This window comes from Siniperca chuatsi, linkage group LG16 (genome assembly GCF_020085105.1).
Source record: "Siniperca chuatsi isolate FFG_IHB_CAS linkage group LG16, ASM2008510v1, whole genome shotgun sequence".
Lineage (NCBI taxonomy): Eukaryota > Metazoa > Chordata > Actinopteri > Centrarchiformes > Sinipercidae > Siniperca > Siniperca chuatsi.
The window spans coordinates 24,576,215-24,593,356 of NC_058057.1; the positions used below are offsets into that span (position 1 = coordinate 24,576,215).

Sequence of the window (17,142 nt, forward strand, 5' to 3'; positions counted from 1 at the left end):
ACAAGTATGTTTTCATTAGTGTATAATCGCCTGAAAATAAGAATCGTTGTGTTTTCATTACCTTAGAATGAGCCGTTTGTATCTACAGAGGGAGCGGGTCCCCTTCCACGGAGGTCGCCATGTTTCTACAGTAGCCCAGAACAGACAAACCAAACACTGGCTCTAGATAGGGCCATTCACGTTTTTCGTGGCCACCGCAAAAGTAGTTTCTCCTACACGCTTGGATGGGGAGGGTGAGGTGAGCAGCATTCAAATAGTTGCAAACTGCAATTTCACTGCTAGATGCCACTAAATCCTTCACACTGGACCTTTAAGTCCAGAGCAGGATACTGTATCTTGACAACTAGACATATGGACATATGTGTAAAAAATTGGCAACGATATTCATGATACCCAGAGGATGATTCCCATACGGATTCGGACAGATTTTAGCCCCAAATCACCCCCTGTCTAATTTTAGAATCGGGCTGAATTTGTGCCAGATCAGCTGTTGTTTGACGTGCAGTTTGAAAGAGTTCAGATAACCTGATTGATTAGCTGAACGATCAATGCTCTGGTTCTCGGACTATCGGTTGGACTCCTGGCATGTCAGAACTTTTGGTTGGCTTTCTGCAGTTTGAGCAGTTCCGATTTCCCACATGGCTGCTGTCAAAAGATCCGTTATAAATTGTAGTGAGCTTGTTTGAATAAATATTGCTGTAGTATTTTACATGTTGTGACTAAAAGTCTTGACTGAGACTGACTGCTGTGATATAAAACTGAACTTCGCTGCAGCCATCTGAGGCTCATGGTTCCCAAAGGATGAATCCTAATATTTTGAGTTTCGGCGACTCCCTGTGCTTTATTCTACCGCCACAATCAAGCCAAAATCTAGAAGAATCAGTTACCAACATTTATCAAGCTGATGGCCATGAAATTTGCCAAGAGCATTCACACTCCCCAGATGATGAACCCTTTCCATTTCCAAGGGTTTTCTTCCAGCGCCACATGCACACCAAAATGCAATTTTTGTACACAAAATAACTCTTAATCTAATGGACATATTGTCATGAAATTTGCTGAACACATTCATGCTATCATGCTGATACACCCTTTTTAGCTAGCACGACCCTCAGACAAATTTTAGCATTATAACTGTTGACGCTCGAAGAGCAGAATTGTCAGTATGTTGTTTATTCTCTTTAACGGTTGCAGACGCTTAACACGTAAACCACAACGTCCCGGTTCAAATCCAGCAAGGGACCTTTGTTGCATGTTATTCCCTGTCTTTCCCTCTCCATATTTCCTGTCTGCCTCTTGACTATATACTTCCATCCATTTTCTACCGCTTGGTCCCGTTAGGGGTCGCGGGTGACTGGAGCCTATCCCAGTGACTTTGGGCCTTAGGCAGGGTACACCCTGGACAGTGGCCAACTCGTCGCAGGGCTAACACAGACACAGACAAGGACAGACAAGGACAGACAACCATTCACTCTCACATTCATTCAATACGGGCAATTTAGAGTTATCAATTAACCTACACATGCATGTCTTTTGGACGGTGGGAGGAAGCCGGAGAACCCGGAGAGAACCCACGGTAACACGGGGAGGACATGCAGACTCCACCCAGAGAGATTGCGTGATGTTGGTCTGGGAATCGAACCCACGAACCCACGATCTCCTTATTGGGAGGCAGGAGCTTTAGCCGCTCTGCCACCGTGCACCCCGACTATATACTTAAAGGCAAAAACAATCCTAAGAAAAACACGACACGACACAACACAACAAAACAAAACCAACAAACAAACAAACTGTTGCATATTTGGTTTAACCATTGGACCCTCTAGGGGCCGCCAGCAGGGATCCAGACTAACAGAACAGTCCTGCTTCTGCTGTGATCTGTACAGCATACTGTGCTACAAATTTGGATCCCAAGGCATGTGGCCTACATGCTATTTGTATTGTCAGAGTTGCCATGACAAAGAGTAAATCACAATTGAGGCAATTTGAGCTGCATTAACATGGAGGACGAGACAAAAGAAAGGCAAGCAGATGATTCAGTACAGGCAAAACCGAGTGATAAATAGAAAAACCAAAAAGGATTTTGACATCTCACATCGCAAAAAAGACAATTCAAGAATGTCATATTATCTTAATTTAGGCCGTTTAAGTCTGATTTTCCCTTGTCGAGGATAAATAATATTGTCAAGCACAGTTTGAATTAGATTATAAACTTATTTCAAGGTAACTCGTCCTGATTTGTCACAGTTACACATTCAATCCTTTTTTCAGATGATAAGAAACAAGTGTGACTGCATGTTAGTCACACAAAAATCCAAAATATATAGTAAGATATATAGTAAGAGAAAGATGGTTTGGCTTATCTTCAGAATTAGACCAATCTTAATAAAACTATGCAAGTCAAAAACAACTTGGATGATCTTATATTTAAATAAAAAATGTAGCTGAACTCAGTTTTCTGGGCCAATTTAAACAAAATATGATGCTTACCCCTTCGGCAGAGTTTTGAGATTGATATTAATAAGTTTCTCTAGATAATGGAATATTTTGCATGTTTTGTAGGGATTTTTTGCAGTGTAATTGCTATTGTTATTTGTCACATTGCTGTCAGTTCATATAGACATCAGATAATCCAGCACAGAGCACAATATGGAGAATCTTTGGAAACAAAGAGAAACAAGGACAGCAGCAGCAGCAGATATAAAGTTGCTGATGCACACAGAAGTTAACTGAGTGATGTGTTCAGTGTAAATCAGCCATCAAACTGAATGTGTTTGCAATTTATTTATTTATATTTTAGTTTATTTTTTATTAACAGGGATGATAAAGATAATTGTTGTTACTTAGGGAGAAGTAATGCAACAAATGTAATATATATACCTAATGTCATATTTTTCTTGCTATTGTTTAAGGATGAGATTGGCGTTAGTCCATATTTTTCTTATTGCCAAGATTAAAACCAATGATCCGTTAGTCTGTCTTGAAATACTTTCTGACTTCCCTACTCTGTCTGTGGCTCTCAGCCCTGAGTCCAGTGGATTCTACTGAAGACGTAAATCTTTAAAACAAGTAAAAAGTATAATGTTTAAGTTTAAAAAGGGCTAAATAATTTCCTAAAACACCTGGGCACTGTAGTATTTTTAGCTTATTCAAACAAGAGAAGATAGTGCATTTGTTGGAAACTGTGTGGATTGAGTCAAAATAAACTACAGTGTGTGTGTTCATGGTAATGAAGGAACATGTCACCCAGAGTAAATTTGTTTTCCCATCAAAATAACCTCGATGATTTTAGTAATGTGTTTTGTGCATTTTATTTGTCAAATCAAATCAAATCAAATCACCCTATTATGCTTCTTTCTTATGTTTTCAGCACCAAATGATGAGCAGCCATTTGTGTGAGCAGCTGCACAGTTGGGAATGACTCAGGGCTCAGCTAATAGCTCCCATCAATAATTCAGGCTCTAATCTGTGTCTGGAGAGCCAGAAATGTGTTATATATGGACTCGGCACAGTGATGCACTGGCTTGCATCTACAGTTGTTCCCTCATTCTGAAAAAGGAGAAAGATTTTTCCCTTGCCAACAAACCACTTCAACTCTATGCTGACACTGCAGAAAACTCATGTTTACAGAAAGTGCAGGAGGTGGAAAAAAGTATCAAAGCATCCTGCTTATGTTGAAGTATATTTATGTAAATCTTGGTCGGGCTTGGGTAGAGGACAAATTAGTTAATGAAAGTATATTTTATAGTAATGATTTTAACACAAACAGATACAATAAGCTCCTCTAATCGAGGAATTTGACAATTTCATGCTACTGTTAAATAGGGAGGATAACTGGGTATGTATAATGGACTGATGGATGGATGTTAAAGGTACCCTGCAGAGTATTTGACCACTAGTAGCTATGGAGCAATGCTTCATCAGTGGGTCTCTGTTTTGTTTTATTGTGGATGCCCGCATATACAAGGGGAAGAAGACCGCTAGTTAGCAAACATAGATGTAATACATGATTAATATTTTAAAAATCGTCCTGGCAAACTCTATAGAGTACCTTTTAAAAAGGTTGAGTAGGACTGTGTGATATGTATAGAATCTATTAAATGTTACCTTATAACAAGCAGCAGTACAAGAACATTTGCATAAATGAAATAATAATAATTGGAAACGTTTGATTTAAATCGGGAACTGGCAGATAAAATGAGTGAAATTATGAATCTAACCAGACCAGCGCACGTCCTAAATTTCAAAATCTGAATTGGTGTAGTCTCTAGGTGCATTTCCATTCACCTGATTTTATGCACATTTTCAATTTCCACATAAAAAAACCTGAGTGGAAACGCCAAAATTGTGAAAGAAATCGCAAAAAATCGCAAAAAGGTTTTTACGCTTGGTTTAGGTGGAAAGGTTAGTGCGACAAAGTGCAGCGGAAACAGCCTCAGCGAATAAACCATGATGACATGAAGCATGTGACTGAAGAGACGAATTTCAGTGGCAGACGGCAAATCTGTGTGCAGCGATAGGGAGACTGTGACCTTCCTCAAATTAAAACATGAAACATAAATGCCATATTTCCATCATGTTTTCTACATTGTATTTCGTTTTAGGTTTGACTGGAGCTCTTTTAATTACGTCATCTTGTTGCACCCTCTTCTTCTGTAATGGTTTAATGGCAACCAACTGGAAAATGAACACCACCGGCTGTTTATCTCGATGAACCAACTCCTAATATTCGCAGAACGCTATGGAAACGCACATTAATTCGCATTTTCTTTTACAGATTTTATCGAAAATTCTGTAAAAATTTGCGCTACATTTGGATAGAAACCCACCAACTGATTGTTACCCTGGAAGCCTATTTCTACACCTGACTCACACAAAAGGCTTAACTGAAAGTTACACATTGTAACAGGTTGCTAAAACCCCCACAATCCCTGAAATAAAGGTCCTCAGAGGCCCCTATGACCCTGGACCAGACACTCAATGGTAGCTTTAGGTACTTGACAGTTTTTGATACTTGGCGCTGTGGACATAAGCACCAAATAAGTAATATGATTTGATATCCAGCTTTACTGTTAAACCTTCTTCACAGTCATAAACTGGTTTGAAGCAGGTCAAATTCATAATTAGCATTTTTTTGACAACATTATTTGAAATGTAAAGTTAAAGATAAAATACTGTATATAAATAATTATAATCATTTCCTTTTACCCTCGGGATAAGATCTCCTCGTCTTATTTTGTCAGCTTTAAGACAAAAATATAGGATTGAATTTAGTGTAAAATTCAAGGAAAGCAACTTTGACAGTTTGGCATCCATCACAAGCACATCAGATAATCTTTTAGACCTCGCTGCGTCTTACTCAACACTTCCCTCCAGAAACACTTCCCCTTAGATTTCACTTTGACTAATGGAGCCCAACACAAATTGGCAGATGATTCACAAGGATGTTGAGAAAGCAATAACATCCCCCCCACATCCACACACACACACACACACACACACAAACAAAACAGGCAACACATTTCCTCTTGGGTTTGGATGGTTACCAGAGGACAGCTGTACACTCTGCCTGTGAGCCTTTTCTCCTGTAACTCATTTCAATAATGACGTTAAAGGTGTCCTGATGACTGAGAGCACTAATGCGTTTTCATGCCATGAAAACTCCCCAATACACAGATACAAATCCACTGAGCTCTGTCACATCTCATTTCTCTGTTTTCTATATGCCACACGAGAGAAACTGGAATACCAACTCTCATTAGAGAAAGTGAGAAGTAAAGAAAACCAAAACTGACAACCACCAAAAATCCCTTTTTTTTGCATCATCTATCTGCCAAACGAGCCACGGAAAAAACCCACCCAGCAGTGTGTAATCAAAATGGAAATGTCATTATTCTCTTCCATTGCTTTTTAAACAAGCTCACAGCTTTAACACGGTGCTTGACTTGTTCTTAAGTGGAACATTTTGACTGCAGAGAGGGTGATGGGAAAGGAGCTGGAGGTTTGTTCTGCCACTGTCAAATGAAAAATAGCACTTTAGACTCAAGCAAGGTAATATTTAGCATTTCCCTCTGACAGGAAACATAAAATACTTTGCTGAGGGACAAAACTGTGGATTTCTAGATGCTAGTGTAGAGCTGCAATTAACATTTATTTTCAATGTCACTTAATCTTTCTATTGTATTTTCATTTATTTACATTTCAGTCAATAAAATGTCAGAATCCAATAAATCCTCATACCTAAATGACAAAACAGGTTGCATGTCTCTGATCTGCCACCTTTATGGTTGAGTTCTGGTAAAGTTTAGGCAACTAAAACTACCTGGTAAGAGTTTGGGAAAGATCACGGTCGTGGTTAAAAAACAACAACACTAATGCCTTAGGATGCTGAAGTCTGACAATTTGCATACCCAACTACTAATCAACCATACCAACATTAACAAAGCTTTCTGACAGGTAAGCGTCTGACCTGTAGCCCCTCGATGGCCAGGCGCAGCATGCTCGGAGTCAGTTTGGACGCCTGCTTGAAGGTGAAGTTACTCCAGTCGATGATCAGGATGAAGCCGTTGACCTGCAGCTCCGGATCTTCTATCATAGATTCCAGCGACAGCAGGATAGCCCTCAGTATGTCCACAAATGTGTATCTGAGAAAAATGGAACATTATTTTTATTTGACAGCGAACTGGAGAAAACATTAAGGCAAAATTTGAAATTATTATTGCAGATATATCGTATCGGCGTATACGCAGGCTGATAAGTAAGAAGAGATTGCAGCACAGAAATGCCAAACTCATGTCACCATTACATAGTTTGTCCACCAGAGAGCGCTGACAAATGAATTGTACACTGTAAAATGTCTTACTCAGCATGTAACTGGGTCGCAATAAAAAAAATATATGTATCCGTATCAAGATTGTTTGTTTATGTTATGAGGTTAAATTTACTACCAGCCAATATATTGTAACTGATTTTTCATACTCTCAAATATCGATATCTGCCTCAAAAGCAGTATTGGTTGAGCTATAAAAATAATCAGCAACTATTTTGATACTTGATTAAATGTTTCAGTGACTTTTCAAGAGAAATTGTCCAAGCTACAGCTTCTCAAATGAGAAAATTGGCTGTTTTTTTCTGTCGTATATAATTTTAAATTGAAAACATTTGGAGTTTTGGTTGGACAAAACAAGCATTACGGAGACACCAACTTGGGCTGAGTCATTTTTTGACATTTCATGGACTGATCGATTAATGAAGTTTAATCAATTATAAAAATAAAGATTAGTTGCAGCACTAGACAAGGATCATAAATTGCTCTCATCATAGATCTCATTGAAAGAGCTGACTAGTCTAGTTTCTCACTGATAACCTTCCTTTCAGTGTAATTTATTCTTGAATTAATAATGAGGTCTTTAGAGTCAGTTGTTAGTGTGTCACAAGATGATTGTTGAAAAGCTAAACTGCATCTGCTGGATGTTTTTGTTGCATGTTATTGTATAATTGCTTTCAGCAGTGACCGTGTGGTTGCTGGTGCTGCTAGTCACGCTATTTGCCTCAGTGGGTTTTCATCCAGCTGATGCTTCGGATACTTCGCTGTCCTATTCAACAGTCATGTTTGCTGTTACCCTCATTATCTTGTCTCCCTCTTCATTTTCCTCTGATTCTTTATCAAGAAACATTTTGCCTCCTTCTAGAGATAATAAATATTCTTTTATTAAATTTGCAGCTGAACAGACATAACTCTGAACAACTGCAAGCACAAGCTGAGTGTACTGCAGCTATATCTTATATATTTGAATGACAAGCACAACATGAAACGACCGAATGATTTTTGCAGATTGATTCATGTTCAGAGAAGAGAAATTAATCACAAAATTCACATGATCTTATCATCACTGGAATTAAAATGTGCAGACTCTCTGCACCTCATGGCACATTGTTCCCTGTTACATAATGATTTTGTTGTATGGAATGGAGTCTACTGTAGTTTGTGTTAGACTACATTTTCTAGAAGAATCATGATAGAGCTATACGGCTCCATTATGAGTTTTTTTTACCCTATTTTTTAAAATCAGATATACAGTCAAATTAATTCAACACTATTATCAGGCCCAATAACACTTTATTTGGATAATCTGATGTTTCTGAATTGAATTATGAGGTGAGAAAAGGTCAACATCTCTATAAACTCTGGTTACACAAACACTAACCAGGCCTGATGCCTTATTAAAGCCAAATGACATCATGTCCTGGCCCTTTAACCTTTAACCTTATACTATAAGGTGCTATAAGATACTGAGCGTGACCCAGTCACTGCAGACTGAACAGTCACTCATGAGAGAGAAAAGCATCAGCAGCGGACTATCTGAATGAATGGTTCATCTTGTATCTCCAGTTGAAGGGTGTCGGTTTAGTATATCTTTGATGAAATGTCATTTCAAGACATGATTTTAAATTACAAACTTGTGAACTCACAACTAAAAGTTATGAAGCCGATGAAGATTATGAACTAAAGTAACTTGCATTCACTCCACTTTATTTTAGAAGGAAACACTGAACCTTTTAACAGCTGGAATTAAAATTAGATTTTTTCCCCTCAACATGACGAGCAACAGTTCAATCAGTGGTTCCCAACCTGGTGGTCAGGGCCCTGCCAAGGGGTCTCAGGATAAATCTGAGGGGTCTGGAGCTGATTTACAGGGTAGGAGAGAAGACAGAACACACTCCTGCTACACAAATTAATGGGTTTTTTCCAGATTTTTCTCCAATGTGTGCTTGTTTTTTGTGAATCTGGATACTTTTAAACTCCTCTGGCCTCTAATTTTTTAAAAAAAAATAAAACAATGATAAGAGGGAAAATCATTCTTTGGAGGAACTACTTACAAGTCATTGACATATATAACGTGATGGGTGGACAATGCTTCATTTTCAAGGGTTATAAGGTAAAGATATTGGGAAACACTACTACTCAACTACTCAAAACAATATGAATTAGTCAGACCTAAGGACATTTTAGTGCTAATACTTCTGTACTTTTACTTGACATAAAATATTAAATGCAGGAGGTTCACTTGTAAATAAGTACACTATATGGCCAAAAGTATGTGGACATGCTGTAACCTGTCCACACACCTCTGGTCTGGGGCTGTTTTTCATCGTTTGGGCTGTACCTCTTCCGAGAAAAATCTTAATGCAACACCATGCGATGATATTTTAGACTGTAGTGTGTCCAGCTTCGTGGCAACAGTTTTCTGTTTCAACATGATAATGCCCCCCCTTGCACAAAGCCTGGTCCATAAAGACACGGTTTTAATATTGTCATCCTGTTTGTCCATAGTGTCATTTTACTATTGTTCTTTTAGTCGACTTTGTACAATAACATCTATGGCATGTCTGACCATCTGGAAGACAGATTTCTCCTCTTTTGCTCTTCATAAGATTTCTTCCTTTTTTCCACTGTAAAGGATATTTTTGGAAGGTTTTCTTTATCTGAACTGAGAATCTAAGGATAGAGGGCGTCGTATGTTGTTTAGATTGTAAAGCCATTTGAGGCACATTTTGTGATTTTGGGCTATGTAAATAAAATGTACTTGGTGGTGAAGAACTTGACTGCCCTCCACAGAGCCCTGACCTCATTCAACACCTTTGGGATGAACTGGAACTGGAACTGGAACTAAACTGGCGCCAGACCTTATTTCCCAACATCTGTGTTGGACCTCACTAATACTTTTGTGGCTGAATGGGAGCAAATCCCAGCAGCCAGGTTCAACAATCTGGTGGAAAGCCTGAAAGCAGCAGAGTGGAGGCTGCTAATACCAGCAGATTAGGCTGCTATGTTTGGGTGTCCACATACTTAAACATAAATGTAGTGTATTTTTTCTATAACTGATTAAAGAAGAAATATGAGTTGGTTTCCTGGAGTTTTCTGATAAACCATGATTTTGTGGTGCTGAATGGACAGCTCCACAAACCAGACTCCACTTAATTATAATGGATTTTAAGACACCTACTCTCCTCTATTCTTTGTGTCCTGTTTCTCTTTGTATGTCTGATCAGTCTGATGTCTGATCAGATAACCTAAACATAGACTTTACAGCCCCATCACCACCAGCCCCAACCCTCTGCCTCTGTATTACCTGCTCTGGTCCCAGTTGGCTGCGAACAGGACCAATATTTTCCTGCCGTATCTGTCCAGGTTGGACAGCACGCCGGGGAAACCGTCCTTCAGGGCCTGCTTGATGCCTGGGTCCGTGGCTTTCAGGTTCTTGAACATGTCCAGGTTTTGCTGTCGGTACTCAAAATACTGTGCCAGCAGCCGAAACGCCTCGAAGTGGTTGAATTTCCTCGCCCGGAGGAATCTGAGGATAAACGCGTCGTCTGTCCTGAGGAAACCGATGTCCGGCCGGGTGATGATCATGTCCCGGACGTCCTGGATGTCCTGGTGTAAAGTCTCCGGGTTTTCTTTCAGCTCCACCTTGGCCTTCTCTAGGGTCTCTGGAGAGAGGCCAGCCTGTAAGTGAGTCATCTTTTGCAACAGCTGTCCCTCCAAGCGGGACCACACCGCACCAGCTTCCAGAGAAACAACAGAATCAATTGTTACCTCCAGCAACAGGGTGAAGTATATTAAATGGTTTTCTTTATGGTTTCCTGATCAGAAGGTGACTTCAGATGGAGGCCTGCTGCTCTGTAGACGTAATCCACCCTGAACTGGCACAGACGCTGGTGCTATGATGATCCTATGATGCATTATCAACATATGGGCCGTTCACTTTTACGCACAGAAACATTTCAATTCCACCTTCAAGAATTCAACTTTATTGTAATTTTCCCACCATGTAGATCATGACTCCGGCCCTCCAGGCTTCAGACGGTACATCCAAGCTGCTGATCCGGGCGGCCTCAGCTCAGAGCCGACAAACAGCCGCTTCCCTCCATGTCAAAGCCTCTCCCCTCTTTCTCTCTCTTTCTGTGGCACAATGACGAAGACAGCATCACCGTCTGCCAGGCGTCGCTCGCGGCGGCCAGGCAATGCGGCACGAGCCTGCAGCACCTGCTATATCATCATCATCACCATCAACCCTCCGCCTTCACAACGCATCTCCACCAGCCGACCGACTGATGTTGCTGCTGGTGCTGCTGCTGGTGGCGCCACCGACCGCTCCGTCAATCTAGGCAGATTTGGCCGCTTGTTTCCGCGTCTACATCCCCGTCTTAATCATCACTGCTTCCCATCATCATCATCATCATCATCATCCACAATTTGGGCGTGAATTTAGATCTTAAATCATGTTTCATAAAGCACCAGATAGGGAATCCAGCAGCACAGGTGTCCCGCGAGGTTTTGTTCCCCTCCCACCACCGGTTTCTGGGTTTTGGAAAGGGGTGGGGTGGACTTGGGGGGATTACCGTCTCCGCTCCTCCTGCTGCTGCTGCTGTTGCTGCTGCTGCCGTCTGTTCACTAGGAAAGTGACTGACAACAAGCGAGTCTGTGCTCTGGTCGGTGTATGGGCGCCACCGGTGGGAGGAAGGGGTGGAGTGTAAGATGAAAAGGCAACAGATATGAAAAAAAGAAAGGATGCAGGGAGAGAGGGCAAAGTAGCAGAAAGATGGAGAATAGCTGTAGAGGGCCAAAAAATGAAAGTGGAGAAGGGGAGAATGGATGAAGGGAGGGAGAAGGATGCTGAAGGGAGGAGAGAGGCGTGCAGGCAACTCAAACAAACAGGGAGGGATGAAGCTGGGGGTGGACTGGAGGCCTGAGGCAAAATTAGGGGCCTCAGCATCACCCTTTTCTTTTCCTAATTTTCCTTAAAGCACCATATGTTTGCAGGTTCAATTGCATGCTACAGAGTTTTAGATTTTTTGGTGTATTTGTTGCTACCGTTCTGGTATTTCATCTGTAAGTAAGGAAATACACGTTTTTTAGATGTCTAGGATACAACCATTTTTACTTACTTTATTTCATTGTGTACTTGTGACACACTGGGGTTAAAAGACTAAAGGTTAAAGGTTGTAACACTGATTGCCCCATCAAAAACCTAATTTAAACTCCTTCACATGTAATTTATATTTAGAACGTAAACTCCTTCATTGGTCAAAAAAATCCCCAGAATAAATGCTAAAGATATTTTCCCCATTGTTAGCTATGGGCCTGCATTGAAAAGCATTTAAATGCTGTTGAAACAACAACCTAGATGCGTAAAAACCTTTATATATGTGTTTTGGCCTACAGATCATTAAATCATTGCTTTCTGGGTCGTTTCAATACATAAAAATACTGACTGCACCTGCTTGCTGTTGTTAAAAGTTGTGCTTCTGTGTTCTGTCTCATAGTCAACATGAGAAAAGAATGATGTTGGCTTAAGTGTAAAACCATTTTGTCACTATCACAAAGGAGAAAGGAGTTTATTAATTTTACAATGAATATATATAGCAGCAGCATGAGTGCTAAGAGCAGGCTGTTCTTACGCAGCAGAATCAGCTGTGGAGAAAAAAGATGTGACTCTTTGAGTTCTGCTTTCCTGATCTTTTTCTTCTTCTCTCTTTGCCTTCTCACATAATACATGCATAGAATATTTGTTGCATAAACTTTTATAAGAATGTCTACCATCAACTGCCTCATTAACCTTCCTTAAATTGTCTCTGCACATTAAGCTTTTTTTTTTAAAAATAATTTTTTTAGCATATACCTTTGGGGTCCTTGTCTGTTGGTGATCCCAGGCGGGTGTCGCTTTTGCACGATAGTAAAGTCTGCCTCTGGAGGGAGATGGAGGGATAAAGTGACAAAAGAATTGAAGGAGGGATTACAATAAGTGAAAGAGGAGGGGCATTTTCTGTCCACCGTCACAGTGAATCCACTCAGTTAGATCATAATTCACACAGTAAACAGGGCATACCTACTATGAGGATTTATTACAGAGCTGCTAACAGCTAGTCAAATGAAGTATAGCTGCAATAATCAAAGAAACCCAGATAAAGTGGATGAATGGATGGATGGAGAGAGGGGTGGAGGGGGGTGGCACCTGCTCAGTGGTGACCAGACAGCTGCACTTAAACGTTCTGAATTAATTTCTATTGTATCTGCCTACTTATCTCTCTTCTGGCTGACTGTGTCACTGCACATGGCTGAGTGGTGAGCTTTGCATGCAGCTCAGTTACCTTTACTGCTGTCTGCTAAATCAATATAGTCAAAATGGGCTGCTCTGTTTTTGGCCACATTGAAGATGTCCTGCAGACAGTGGCCCTTCTCGTCTTTCCTGCCTTGTTAGATAAGATGAGATGAGCCTTCATTGATCCCCAGAGGGGAAATTCAGGTGTTGCAGCAGCAGAAGGACAGAAATATGTACAGATAAATAGAGAAAAAAAAATTGAAGTATATAAAATAGAAATAAGAATAGAAATAAAAATAAAAAGCATACAAGAGCAATTCAACTCCAAATTACAAGGCAAGCAGTGTACATACATACAGTTCCCATGACCAGGGTTGTACCTAAACTGATACTGCAGTACTGTCTCAAGCAAAGTGACATAGTAGTGTGATTAGTAGCCACAAAGTCAGCAAAGTATAGTATATGTAAGAGTAATATGATACCATCTACTATAACAACAAACGTCAGGATTATATATAATATGGTAAATTATACTTAGTATTTGTCTGTATTAATCTAGAACTATGATGCAGTACAGTATGTAATAAAACAGTATAACACATCAAATAGTGTAATATAGTACAGTATAATATAGTGTGGGATATAAAATATGATAAAAGGTAAGTAATATAGTATAACATAATATATAGTATAGTAGAGCAATGTAGTATAGAACATAAAATACAATAAAGTTTAATATGAGTGTAATATATAATAAAACATAATAAATATTATATGTATTAGTACTGTATTAGTATTCACTTTTTATTTTTACTGCTATAATTTGTAACTGCTGATGTCCATAAAAGTTGTGGCATTATTTTTTCTTATAATATTATTTATTAATACAAAAGGAGGAAAACAAGAGCTCTTTTGTCCTTTTTGATTTTGTCTTGTCTTTATTTAATAACGTTGAAATAAGCTGTTGACTTTTTGCACTATAAATTATTTCCCTTGTAAAATCATCATCATAAAGAAAGTAGTAAGGACAAGAAGACATACACACACACACACACACACACACACACACACACCTTGATGTGTGAATAAATTAATATAATTTTCAGAATAAAGACAGCAGGATGACTCTTACGAATGTCCTTTCAGGGTGAACAGTGAGTGCAGGGCTTTAAATGAGCACATGACCTCCCACTTACAACAGAACAGATCCAAGCACGTTATGATGTTGCAGGAGACTAGGCCTGGGACTTTGCTTACATTTTTCTCAATAATTCAAGACACATACAACCCATTCTTTCTCTCTAAGCAGGCTATGATGCTTTGGTGCTGCAGGACGTTTCTAAACTGCATGCCACCATATTTCTTAACAAATAATCACACATGATGCATACTCTTGCCCATACACCTTTTGTCTAAGGCATGCGTTGGGCAGTGGGTAAAGACCAGGGTCTGGATAATACCCTGTCAGTGGGGGTGGGGAAAGGGACAAATTCTGAATGGAGGGGGGGTAGAGAGAAAGTAACAGGGTCCCAGGGGACACTCTCAGCTCTGATGGGCCGGTGTTAGAGTGAATTAAATGAATTGTGGACATGCATTGGAAATTACCTCTGGTTTTCAATGGCACAGCTGTCATTTTCTGGAGTGCTTCTTTGATTTGGCTTTTAGTCTCTGGGGGGTTAATGGCTGATTAACAATTGACAACTGGACTTCTAGCATGAGGACGTCCAATGGATTCAGGGAGCCTGAGGCTCTGTCGACTCTGCAGCTGAACATAAACAGTCTGGGTTTTTCCCCAAAATGTGTCAGAAATTTTTGATTTGGTCATTCGTTGGTTGTCTGCTATTTATTTCTATCCAGAGAAAAGGCCTGTCCCACCATGCACTGATACTTAGCTAAATTATTCATATAAAAAATACACATTTACACCCAGGTGCCAGTTTATTATGTTTATTATTTTGTCCACCCCAATTATATCAATGAGGGTAGGCTAAATAACAGAATCACCTCTCTTTGTAACTCCATACAATTCAACAGCACCACGAACTGCAGCCTCCAAAATGATCATCGGTTAAATCAACTCCTCTCTAAAACAGTTTCAACAAAAGCTGAACTTATAACCTTCATGAAGTCAGGATTTATTGCAGGACTGTTGCATTAGACAGCATTAGCTTTAGCTGGGTGGACCTAATCAACTGGCAACTGAGTGTATATTGCATGTAACTTCTTGAAATGAGTAAAAGACAAATCACATCATGTTTAAGTCAATAATATTGATAATTAATACTAAAAACATGACTGGTTGTTTTTGCTGTACAGAGTTTGGTTGTAAGGAGTGAGTTTTTTTAAAATTGGTAATTGTTGATTACATTTTATGTCTCAATAAATTCTTTCATTTATTTGTCCTGCTCATATAGGCAGGCAGGTGAAATCTGAGGATATATCAGAGAGCTGTGTGCAACAGTTTGTACAAAAGGGGATGAAACCTCCATCCATCCAAACCTCCCAGTGACTTTGGGCCTTAGGCAGGGTACACCCTGACAGTTTAATTCGCAGTGAAAACATGACAAACTGGAAAACATACAAACATCAACATAAAAACTATAAAAAGCAGTAGCCAACTGGGCAGGGCTTATCCTCTCTGGTCTTAAACATTTCTAATGTATCCAGGTGCTGGGGCCTGCACCAGCAGCTGATGGACGAAAAGTACCATCCACCTGACTGTGGATGAAACATGCAGACGCACCACATAAAGAACCAAAAACTGAACTGTAACCTTTTGTCTTTCAGGATCCAGAACCAAACACTGAGGCACCATGCTGCCCTCTGCTGGTCAATGTGGCATAAATGCAATCTATTTCAACAATTTCTAGAGAGACAGTGGCATGAAGATCTTGTGATGATGTGATTTTGAAATTGTGTATGTATAAGAGTCTTGAAACGGATTGTTTCTCCTTTGCACATAATTATTATTGTATAAGTGTAAGGTAATCAAAAAATAACACACATTTACACACATATGTGAACTGTAATCTAAAGTGTTACTCATGATACATCTTTAATGGTTGACATAATATCCAAAAACTGGTAGAATGTATCAGTGGTGGAAGAAGTATTCAGATCCTTTACTTAAATAAAAGTTGCATCACCACAGTGTGAAAATACTCCACTACAAATAAAAGTCCTGCATTTAAAGTTTTACTTAATTAAAGGTACAGAGGTTTTATCAGCAAAATGTAATTGAAGTATCCAAAGTAAAAAGTACTCATTATGCAGAGCAGCTGTTTCAGAGGGCTTTAATATATAACACATTATTGAATATGTATCACCTATGCATTAACATGTAAGCAGCATTTTAATGTTAGCTGATCATCGTGGAGCTGATTTGAACTATTTTATATGATGGTCATATTATTTGTGGAGATACAAGTAAAGTACACATAACTCAAAATTATACTTAAGTATTGTACTTATGTGCATATTTACTTATTTACTTCCACCTGGAATGTATGTATAGTTTAAATATTTTGTGTTTATGAATGTCACCAGAAAGTTTAACTGCAGAGGGAATCATTCATTTTGTAGCCAATAAAATATCATGTGCCATGTACAAAGTAAGAACAAGACTGCAGTTAAAAGCACATACTGTACTTTTGTTGTAAAATGGACCAAAACGATGTTCTACTTTTTATGACTGTATGAAGAAAAAACAATTTTTTAACAATTTTCCTGTCAGAATATTATGTTTTGTAATAATTGCTGTTTAAACATTCCTGTTCAAAGCTCTGACATTATTCTCCATGGACGGTCAGCTCTCAGAGCCACAGCAGCAGCATATACTGTATGATTGGAAGCATCCCCCACAGGCAACACTACTGGACCAACAGCAGATGGCAGCATTGATGCAGTTGATAAACTTGTAAAACATTGCCTGTGATTTCACCCAAATGACATGGATTTCTAATAATGCAGCGTTTTATTTGATTATTACATTTTGCAAATTGTGTCAATTTGTTTTCTTCAAACTCCAATAATGTTGCTT

The 17,142-nt window shown here is 39.3% G+C and overlaps 1 protein-coding gene across 1 annotated transcript in view; it reads right to left on the reverse strand.

The window, feature by feature from the left end:
• clvs2 (clavesin 2) overlaps positions 1–12,966 on the reverse strand; it is a 35,357-nt gene extending 22,391 nt beyond the window's left edge. The window contains exons 1-2 of the mRNA XM_044169037.1: positions 10,134–12,966; positions 6,470–6,644 (exon numbers count right to left, since the gene is read on the reverse strand). Coding sequence (XP_044024972.1) covers positions 6,470–6,644; positions 10,134–10,522 — 564 coding nt within the window. The 5' untranslated portion in view covers positions 10,523–12,966. The remainder of the gene's footprint in view (positions 1–6,469; positions 6,645–10,133) is intronic.
• Between the last annotated feature and the right edge of the window lie 4,176 nt (positions 12,967–17,142).